At 37.5% G+C, this 11,500-nt stretch overlaps 1 protein-coding gene across 1 annotated transcript; it reads left to right on the forward strand.

The window, feature by feature from the left end:
• Positions 1–5,864: 5,864 nt before the first annotated feature.
• On the forward strand, positions 5,865–10,977 carry LOC149264204 (uncharacterized). The gene is made up of 4 exons (XM_089397322.1): positions 5,865–7,256; positions 7,392–8,069; positions 8,175–8,777; positions 9,004–10,977. Exons 1-4 carry the CDS (start codon positions 5,865–5,867, stop codon positions 10,975–10,977), a joined length of 4,647 nt encoding a protein of 1,548 aa, XP_089253448.1.
• The last annotated feature ends 523 nt before the right edge of the window (positions 10,978–11,500 follow it).

Here is an 11,500-nt window from a genome sequence, read left to right on the forward strand (position 1 = left end):
TATTTTATATGATTAAATCTTATAACTTAAAATATATTTTAAATATATAATAACTTTTGAATTTTAAAAATTCTCCATATTGGACATGATCAAATTTATTACAGTTTCAATCATTTTTTAATTCAATAAAACTCATCCAAACATTTATTACTAAAAGAAACCAAAAACATTGAACATATTTTCAATCCAGCAAAATTTATGCTAAAATGTATTTAGTTTGTATTGTAATTCAGTCCATATTAAATTTTATGAGCTTGAGTAGGCGTCTACTTTTAACATCGCTTGCCGTTAACTAAATAAGCTCAAAGGTAAAGTAGCAGACATACCATTAATGCTCAACTATTTAGTGGCATGCAAAATATCACTGAAGTTGCATTCACTGTAATTTAATAGAGCAATGTACAGAGACAAAGTTTCCATAAACTTAAGAGAAGAACAACAAAATTATTATAAACGAAGTTTCACAGTAAATTAAATTGTAGTCTCTATGGCTATGGTTAATGGTTGAGTAAAGTTGTAAAAGTTATTCTATATTTATTTAAATTCTATATATAGATTTATGGTCAACTATTTCAATAGATTAATAAGTTGTAATTGCCACCCTACATATATTTACGATTAAACTTTATATATATGGTAAACCAATATGAGAATTGCTTCTTGAACAGTGAAGTTGCATGCACGATGCGACTTCTAGGATTACACTGAAGTTTATTGCTTATATAATATTAATGGTGAATCGATACAGATTATTCATTCTAATTGCCACCAGAAGATGTCAGTTGTAAAACTGAATCACAGAAATTTATGATCTCGTTTGTAAAACAGAAGTGGGCCAGAAAGAACATAAAAATTGATTGCATTGACGATTCAACGAAGTGTCACGATTATTTTAATTAGCGTTTCGGAAACATTCAAGAGGGCTGCAAAACACTCCATTTTATGTGCTGCTCAATTTGTGTCCGTGGAACACCACGATCCACCAAATATATACTTGTACAACAAACGTGATGATGCCAACTCTAACACATAATATATTCTCCATAACAGAACTAAAAGCCATACTAGAAGCCATCAAGTATTTAAATTACTTTATCAATCCCGCGGGATACCATCTACATCTTGACAGACTGTGAGTTTGGGCAGGTTAATTAGTGAACCTCGCGAGATGGGAAGGAGGTGCCGAGGTGTAAAACAACTTAGGTGCCACCATTTTGAAGGAGGACCAGGAAGCACGGAAACAAGTCCCCACGATAGAACTGAAAGCCATTCTGGAAGTCATTCCCTCGGATCTACATTTTGATGGACTGCGAGTTTGGGCTGGTTAATTAGTGAAGCTCGCGAGATGAAGGAGGGTGCCGAAGTGTTCAACAATTGAGTGCCACTATTTTGAAGGAGATTAAGGAAAACTAGCGACGGTTAGCCAAAGTTGTTCTGCACAACATGAAGGCGCACTCGAGAAGCCAGGGCAACTAAGTCGCCGAACAGTATGACAAACTTGGAGCGCGACGACAGTATTCCAAACTTGGAGCGAGGAAAGACCGCAAAGTGCACCTGCTTCCTTATAATCCGGCTGCTGTCAATTCCCTCCGGTGTAAATACTATAAACTTCCCTGCACTCCAGATACTCTAAAATTCCGGTAATTTTTTAATAAGAGTCAAACGTTCTTAAAAAAATCCGCCGAACTGTCTGCTCATTGGAATTCAGGAAACCACGTGGAATCGACCTCAAATGGTAGGAGAACTGACTAAGATCACCTGAAACATAACCTTATCCATGTCATGTGCTCGTAAGTGTTGTGTTCACTATTATGCTTTCTGCTCGCTATGTTCGGGCTTCAAAAACCAAAACGTAGCACTAGTTTACAAAGTGACTATTGAAACTAAACACACTTAAAAATAAATATTCAATTGTTGTTTTCTCACCTTCAATTGTTGTAAGACGAGCTGGAAGTCACTGAGGAAGTGAACGATAATTGCTAGCGGTAGGTAAGGGTGTGTATGCCCTGGCAAACAGCATATCTAAGACGACGCTTAATGTTTAATGGGTTTTCACACTATCGCTAGCCATAACTATATCAAAGAAGTCTTCCAATGGTTTATAATCTGATCCTTGCCCTCGATCTTTCTTCTACTACTCCTTGCCTCGATCTTTCTTCTACTATCATCTGCACAGCAGAAAAGGTTCTTTCTCTGGCAGTATCAAAATCACGAAATCATGTAAAATTACTTGAACTGCTTTTGCAAAAGGTGTGCCTGGGATATTTATTGGCACTGATACAAGTCCTCTCATGAACGCACCAAAGTCATGAAGGATTCAGACTGTCACTGGATTCTCACGTGTCAAGTTGAGAAGCCAACAAACACACATATTTATAGTTAATTCTTGGTCACACTCTTCTTGTGAAATAAGAAGCTTTTAAGTCAATGACTCTGTTGCACACACATTATTTGTGGGTTTTTATTTTTATTTGTGGTTTTTTAGGTTTTTATTTTTATTTGTGGTTTTTTATTTTTTATTTTCTTGTACACTTTCTTGGTCACACTCTATCCTATTTTGCGACACATTACCTTTAAGTTTCCACTTTTATATCTATAATAAATCCTAAGCGTGAAAGGTACTAGTGTTGAATGCATTGTTTTAATGGAAGCTGGTCGGAATTTATTCAGTGTCTTTAGAGGAGCCGTCTTTGTACTTAACTGAACTACTTTGGTCGTAATTTGGTGAACAAAAAAGTTATCCACCGACATCGCCGGCAAACCCACCGGTAAAACTGAACTGCTTTGGTCGTAATTTGGTGAAGAAAAAAGCTGTCCACCGACATCGCAGGCAAACCCACCGGTAACAGCAATAATGTAGAAACTGTTTGCGTATCTGACACCCATAAGTGAGTTCATGTGCAGGTGCTGCGACCTGCCACATGGAGCTACTGCTGCACAGGGTGGGGCCCGCGCGACAACCCCGTTAAACCGTTAATTAATGGGATTAATATAAAATTAATTTGAAACAACATTTTTGTCTTCTTTATCTTCTATGGTTTTTAATTTAAATGCAGGGCGCACTAACTTGTCCCGAAACCCAACACCATTATCATTCTTTTAAGTTGTGATTTGCTTTAAAATCCGAGTTAATGTTAAGAGTTTATATATGTATATATGTGGTTAGATATTCAACGAAGTGACATTAGATTTAAAGTGATAGAAATTATTAAAAATTGTTAAATGTGATATGGTATATCTTTTATATATATCTAAAAATACTTTTTATATCATGGATGAGGGAAAAAATAAGAGGGAGAGTCTTCAGGTGGCTAGGTTTTTATTTATTATTAATTTGTTTTTTTCCTTTTTTCGTAGCGGTTTGTTTTGTTTTGCATTTACTATATATTATATTTTTATTATGGTTTCGTACTTAGTATCACATTTTATATTTTATTGGTATTGGTGTATGTAGAGTATTTTACATTTTTATTTTTATAACATAGTTTAACATGTTGTTTATGTTTAGTTATGGTGTTTTTTCATTCTTATAATATAATTCCACATGTTGTTTATGTTTAATTATGGTGTTTTTTTTTTGTTATTGGCTTCACAAAATTGAAGCTTTTTTGTTTTTAGTTTAATAGGTTGTTTGTGTTTAGTTATGGTGTGTTTTGTTGGTGACATGGAAAAATTGGGATTGGGTTTGTTTTTTTATATAATATTTTTTTGGTGGATCACTTTGCACATTTATAACCAAGTTTTTGGAAGGTTTTTGGTAAGTCTTGTATGATTGCATTGCACTGGTTTAATTTGGTTATTTTTTTTCTCGGATTTAGCTCAATAGCATAACTTCTCTTATACAATTATTGGAGTTTCTTTGTTGCATTGATGAGGCATGTTGAGTTTTTGAGATGGTTTATTGTATTGGTGAGTTTGGTTGAGTTTTTCTACCCCACATTTTTTTCCCTGGTCTTATTTGGTTTGTCATCCTAGGTTTTAATACTTTAGATTTGTTATATTTTTTTTTCTTGGATAGTTATTATTGTGTTCTATGGGTTTTAATACTTTAGATTTGTTATATGTTTTTTTCTTGAATAGTTATTATTGTGTTCTATAGTTTTTGATCTTATTATTCCAGCTTAAATACTTTGTTGACTCCTAGGTCACTCTCTTGTAAATAGGTTTGTGTTTGGGTATTGTCTTGAATGCATTACTTTGTATTAATGTAAACACATCGTTGCATGCTTGGGTATTGTCTTAAATGCACTGGGTATTGTCTTGAATGCATTAATTTGTATTAACGTAAACACATCGTTGTATGCTCAATCCTCTATAATAATTTCGATGATGCTTTGGTGGGGCTTGAGGTTTTTCTTGATGTATTTTGTACATTTGTGTATTAGCTATATGCACTTTACTACTTTTACTACTTTATTGTTTGATTAAGTTGCTTGTAGCCTTTTTTCAATTATAATGTTACTCAAACACATGCAAATTGTAACATAATTAGTTTTTTTCAAATAAAAACCTATAACTTCCCAAAAAATAATGTTAATAATCTTAAAAAAAAAAAAATTAAGAGAGAAAGACAACGCTTATAAATTTTATATCCTTACAATCAACTAATTTTAATTTTAATTCATTTTAACTTTAATGAAATACAAAATACAAAATTTTATGTTTATATATCTATATTTTCAAATTTAAATTCATTATTAACTTTGATGATATATATAACTCAACATTTTATGTTATTAGATATCTATATTTTCAAAGTGATGATGATAATGATGCATCATAATGATGATGATAATAGTGATGATGATTCACAAAAAAATATTATTTATACATAACAAATTTTTATTTATTTATTTTTTATTTTATTAACAAAAAAATATTATTTATACATAATAAATTTTTATTTATTTATTTTTATATTAACAAAAAAAAAAATTATTTATACATAACAAAATTTACAACCAATGCACTTTAATTACCAACATCTTTATTCATAATAATATTATATATATTATAAATTACAAAATATGAAAAACTCCAAACTTGTACTCTAACATATTATGTGAAGCTCTCTCTGGACTTAGACGCCACTTAAGAAACCCCAGAAATGAGTGTCATCTTCGACCCCTCCCATAAACATTTATATTCTAAATGTATTCCAAATATAAATGTATACCCTCAATATATTATACATATAGATATAAATGTATACCCTCAATTATATATACATATAGATGGTGTATGGTTTACAAATTATTATTATATCTTAATTACTCTAAATTATAATAAATTAAAAAACTTATAATTTATAATTCATAGTTTATTAAATATTTATATTTTCATGATAATTTAAAATTAGTTATTTATTAAATTATTTGCAGTTATATATATATATATATATCTATATATATATATATATATATATATATATATATATATATATATATATATATACATAGTTGTCAATTTTATTATTATTATAATTATTTTTAATTATACTTATAATCACTCGTAAAAAAAAAAAAATATAACTCTCACTCATAATTACATATTTATTATAATAACTTATTTTTTAATTATTTAATATATATATAATATATATATATATATATATCCGGGAGAACAGCGAGAGGAGCGATGCGTGCTAGGGTTTGCGAGAACGGACAACGCTGACAGAGGTTGCAGGAAGGTTCAGACGAAGGCTAGGCCTCTCAGCTCTGCGGGGACAGCGTACCCCAGCCTGCAGACACGGGTTGGTCTCGGGGATCTCAACAGCAAACGAGATTCTGAACCCCAGAAAACGCCCTGAGCGGAATGGGGGAGCCAAGGGGGGGGGAGAGACCCCCTCCTTCAAAAACGTGGTAATGGGTGAGACTAGCAAAGAAGGAGAACAGCACACGGAGAAGGAAGGTTATGCCCCAGTAATGGGTAATCTGTGGCAGAAAAGAATGAGAGGTAAATGCCTACCTAGGGCTCAAAAACAACCAAGGTATGTGGTTCCCCACAACAAGCTGGAAGAGTATAATAGCTACATGAAAGACCATGCCATAATATGCCGCTTTGTTGGGTATTGGCCTTCTGAGCGGGAACTCTACAGATGGATTGACCAGCGATGGCGACCTAGGGGACAGGTAGATCTCAAACTTGGAGCCCAAGGTTTTTTCACAGCAATCTTCTCCAATCTGGAAGATAAAGACCGGATCTTTGAGGAGGGACCATATTTCTTGAACAATGCAGGCCTGTTCATGAAATATTGGGAAGAGAGATACAATCCGGAAAAGGAAAAAATGCTTGATGCACCAGTCTGGGTCAGATTGTTTGGGCTTCCTGATGAGTTCTGGGACCCTGAAATTCTGGAGGGAATAGGCAATACGATTGGGAGCTTTGTCAAAATTGCAGAGGCTACGAAACGAGGTAAGTACAATGCTTATGCGAGAATCTGTGTTTACATAAATCTGGCAGAGCCCCTCCCAGAAAATGTCGAAGTAGAGTATCATGATGAAATCTGGAAGCAGCCAGTTGATTACGAACATATCCCTTTTCGATGCCGCATCTGCCATGAATATGGCCATTTATACAGGCAATGCACTCTGAACAAAGAGGAAGAATCCAAGAAAAGACAGGAGGATCAACAGAGAAATGCTGAGAAAGGCTTCCAACAGGTAGTAAGGAAGAAACGACAGAACAAAGAGACATCAAAGACCCAACCCCAGGAAAAACCGAGCAAAATAAATAATCAAAACAAATTTCAGGTACTGCAGAGTGAAGATGAAGATTATGAAGTAAACCTGGAAGATGATGAGGACCCGGAAAATACCCCCATGGAAATAGCGGGAGAGGAGAAAGGTAAGGAAAACGAAACAAATATAAACAAAGCAAACAGAGAAAAACCAGAGGAGATGTCAACAGAAACAGAACAGGAATCTAAGATGGAAGTGGAAAACCCGCCTGAAAACGAAGCAGAAGAAGAGAAAATTATGAGAAGGTTACTCCAGGAATGGAAGTATCTGGATAGCAGGTTCATACCTGAAAAACAAAAACAGTTGTATAAGGAAGTTTTCAAGAAATATAAAGAGAAAAAAGGAGAGCCTCCGGATAAACCAACCATGACAGAAAGCGAACAGGGGAATGAGGATAAAGGAATGGCCAACTCTGGCAAAAACAGCAGGAAAAGAGGCCGAAAACCAATGAGTGAGACCATACAGACGGTGGGAGAAATTTTGATAAACTCAGGAAAGGTGATACCTCTGTCGGAGGTATTCTTCCCCTCTTACAAAAAGTTTTAAATGATAGTGATCAGTTGGAATATTAGGGGTTTGCATAGTAAAGGCAAACAGAGGTATCTGAAGGACAAGTTAAACAAGGAGAAACCTAGTGTTATGATCTTACAGGAAACAAAGATTTTGATCCAGCAGCTCGAAGCAATAATAGAAAAAAGTAGGTTACAGTATCAAGTGATTGGACAAGATGCAATCGGTTCTGCAGGAGGTATTGCAGTCCTGTGGAACCCCAATGAAATCATCATAGAAAACTGGTCCAGTATGAGCGGCATCCTCACTGGGCTAGGCAGGATAGTCGGAACCAATCATCAGGTGGTCATCTCAGGAGTCTACGGCCCTCCGACCCCTGGAAAAAAAGAGCAGTTCATAAACAGTTTCAAATCGGTCCGCAGACTTTACCCTGAAGCTGCTTGGATCACTGGGGGAGACTTTAACCTGATCAGATCCTTGGAAGAGAAGAAAGGAGGGACTAGGAAGAGGGATCACTTCATGGATAATTTCAATGATATGATAGCAGAACTTAGGCTTGTTGACGTCCAGACCATCAATGGGGTCTACACGTGGAACAATAGAAGGGGAGGTAAGAATCAAATTGCTTCCAGATTAGATAGATTTCTGGTATCTGAAGACATCATGAACAGAGATGTTTTCGTGGAGGCCAAAATCATTCCATCTCTGGGATCAGACCATTGGCCGATTAGATTAGAGGTGGATATCAAGAAGATTCAGGGGAAAAGACCTTTCAGATTTGAAGCCTTTTGGTTGAGGGACCCTGATTTCATTAAGAAAGTAGAGGAGTGGTGGAATCAATGTACTAGTCAAGGCAGATGTAGAATGCATACGTTCCAGCTTAAATTGAAAGAGCTGAAAAACAAAATAAAAAAATGGAACAAGGAGGAATTTGGCAATATTTTGGAAGATAAACAAAAGCTGGAAGGGGAAATGGCAGATCTGCAGCAGAAGATAATTTTGGAAGGCAGAACAGAGGAAAGCATCAACAGGGAGGGGGTAATCCTTGGCAGATTGGAAGAGAGACGAAAGCAAGAGGAGATCCTATGGCGCCAGAAATCTAGGATAAAATGGTTAAGAGAGGGGGAGAAAAACACAAAATTCTTCCACCAGACAATGATCAAACATAGGCAGGGAAACAGAATCCTTTCGATTAAAGACAAGAATGAGAAAAGAGTGGTAGAGCAGAATGAGATAGAACAGGTTCTGATGGATTACCACAAAGAGATGCTAACAGAACCCCAAGTGGATAGATCGGGAGCCATTCAAGAGATCTGCTCAGCCATCCCCAGTCTGGTCACTGAGGAACAAAACAAAGCGCTTATGAGGGCCGTGACCCTAGAAGAGCTGGAGGAAGTTGTGAAGAATATGAAAAAAGGGACTGCTCCTGGGCCGGATGGCTTCACAGTGGACTTCTACCAGGCAGGCTGGCACTTCTTGGGAAGAGAGATACTGGATCTAGTAGAAGAATCAAGAATAAATCAAAAGGTATGGCCTGCTCTTAACTCTACCTTTTTTGCCCTCATACCTAAGGGAGACAACTTAGAAGAGGCTAGTGGCTTCAGACCTATAGCTCTTTGTAATGTCATTTACAAAATGATAACATCCCTGATTGCCAAGAGACTAAAAAACTCTCTTGGACAATCTAATCTCGGCTGAACAAACTGGTTTTGTGGAAGGAAGGCAGATACTTGATGGGCTGGTGGTAACACAGGAGGTGATCCACTCTCTAAAGGTTAAAAAACAAAAAGGAATGCTGATCAAATTGGATTTATCCAAAGCATATGATAGGCTTAACTGGAAGTATCTGGAAACTGTCCTGGAGAGATTTGGTTTTCACCAAAGATGGATTGCTTGGATTCATAACCTGATCTCCTCTCCCCACTTTTCTATTCTGGTTAACGGAAGTCCCTCAAAAACTTTCAATGCCTCTAGAGGCATTCGACAGGGAGACCCATTGTCTCCTTTTCTATTCATTCTAGCCGCTGAAGGACTAGGTCGATTTATTAAACAGGAAAGAGCAGCAAACAGAATAAAAGGGTTGCAACTTTGGGGAAACAACCTGCCTCTAACACATCAACAATTTGTTGATGACATTATGCTGTTCGGGGAACCAACGGTAAGAGAAGTTCGACATCTTAAGAGAATCCTAGACTTATTTGCCAAGGCTTCTGGGTTAGAAATTAATAGGGACAAGTCATGCATCTTCATCTTCAATACAATGGATCAGGTCAAATCCCATCTAATTAGAATTCTTGGATTCAAGAGGGGAGAATTACCTACTAAATATTTAGGTAATATTCTGGACCTCACCTCAAAAAAGGTGAGAAACTGGCAAGGGGTTCTAGACAAACTAAATAACAAGGTCTCAAATTGGGCTTTCAGAGTTCTGAATATTGCTGGCAGAGTTGTTCTTGCCAAGTCGGTCCTTCAGGCTATTCCTATATACCCATTAGCGATTATGGCTGCCCCAGCAGGGGTTTGTGCTAAAATCAGGGAAATCATAAGGAAATTCATTTGGAGTGGTTCTGATCAGAAGAAAAAATGGGCCCTGGTCTCGTGGAGTCAGCTAATAGAGCGAAAAGAAAAAGGAGGATTAGGTCTAAGGGACCCGGAAATTCTTAATAGGGTTTTGGGAGCTAAACTGTGGTGGAGGTGGCTCAGTGGTGGAAATGATCTCTGGAAAAACATATGGAGGACTAAATATAGAATGCCAAATTCTCCGGCTGATATCCTAAGACAGCAGGAAATCCCCAAAGGCTCCTCTATCTGGGAACTTGCCTCCCAAAACAGAGATCTAATTAGCAAACATACTTTCTGGGAAATTAGAGGAGGCAGTGAAACCAACTTCTGGGAAGATAGGTGGCAACAACGAGAAAGGCTAAATAACAGTCAGGACCTCCTGCAGATCCGAGGTAGAATTGAAGGAAACAGATCCAGTGTTAAGGATTATTGGAAAACAAATGAACTGTCGGAGGGATGGAGAGTCTGGGAGGACCCGACAGAGTGGGATCGTGAACTTACCCCAGAGCTCCAAGAATATTACAGAAAAGAAATGGGATCAAGGAAAATCAGAGAACGACATGGGAAAGACATCCTCCGGTGGGGATACTCTATGAAGGGAATATTTACAACGAAAGAGGCTTATTACTTAATGGATTCTCAAGACAGAGGTGACAGGAATGTGGAATGGAAAACAATCTGGGAAAGCAACTGGTGGCCTAAGGTGTCCATCTTTGTTTGGCTAGCTTCAAAAAACAAAATTCTGACCTGGGATCGAATTCAGAAGAAGGGATTCATTGGCCCCTCCCGATGCTATCTATGCAACAACGATACCGAGACTAGAGATCATCTGTTGGTCAAATGTCCCTACACAGAGCAACTTTGGAGGACGACTAAACGACTGTTCAACAAATCAGGATTTAATACCAGAGAATTTACTGAATTGGTTTTCCAGTGGAGCAAGGAAACCTTTCAATGCAAGGTTGTCCAGAGGGCATGGAACCTTATCTCTCCCTTCATACTTTGGATGGTCTGGAAGGAACGAAATAGGAGGGTATTTCAGAATTCTGCGAAAGGTCCAGAGGTTATTTGGGATCGGGTGATCGAGAGTATGCGAGAGACTATCCTTGTCGAGAAGTGGGAGAATGATGATTGGAAAACTAACTCGGAAGAACAGGAAATTTAAAACAAGTTAAATCTTAAAATGGAGATGGTTCACTTTAAATGTTCGACAAGCCAGGACATGCGAACTCAAAGTCCAGACAAGTTCAGGTATCCGCGAGATCATTTTATCAAGCTAAACTTCGACGGGGCCTCGAAGGGGAACCCGGGCGAAGCTGGCTTCGGGGGAATCTTCAGAGACAGCAACCACCAAGTAAGATGGATTTTTGCGGACTGGGGAGGGCAGATGACCAATAACGAGGCCGAGTTCTGGGCCCTGCATCAAGGTTTACGTATTGCCATTAGGAACGGCTATACCAACCTGGAAATTACAGGGGATTCGAAGATTGCTGTGGACATGTTGAGGAGGCTCAGTAATGGGCAGGGATGGGAGAAAGTCACCAAAAGCTGGCGCACTGCGGGCATTATTCAAGAAATTGCAGGCTTCATTAAGCGCATCGATTATAGACTCATTAGCCATGTTCGTCGAAAAGGGAACCAGCCTGCGGACTGGCTAGCCAATTGGGGCTGCCGAGGACGTGGCAACA

Source organism: Pinus tabuliformis, chromosome 6, assembly GCF_031772625.1.
Source record: "Pinus tabuliformis cultivar Carrire ecotype Pingquan chromosome 6, CPIR1, whole genome shotgun sequence".
In the NCBI taxonomy this organism is placed as follows: domain Eukaryota; kingdom Viridiplantae; phylum Streptophyta; class Pinopsida; order Pinales; family Pinaceae; genus Pinus; species Pinus tabuliformis.

Coding starts and splice junctions, on each gene's coding strand:
- LOC149264204 (XM_089397322.1), top strand. CDS start 5,865: ATGGGTGAGACTAGCAAAGAAGGAGAACAGCACACGGAGAAGGAAGGT. Junction 8,070..8,174: donor ACCCTGATTTCATTAAGAAA/GTAGAGGAGTGG, acceptor AAATGGAACAAG/GAGGAATTTGGCAATATTTT. Junction 8,778..9,003: donor AATCAAGAATAAATCAAAAG/GTATGGCCTGCT, acceptor GTGGTAACACAG/GAGGTGATCCACTCTCTAAA.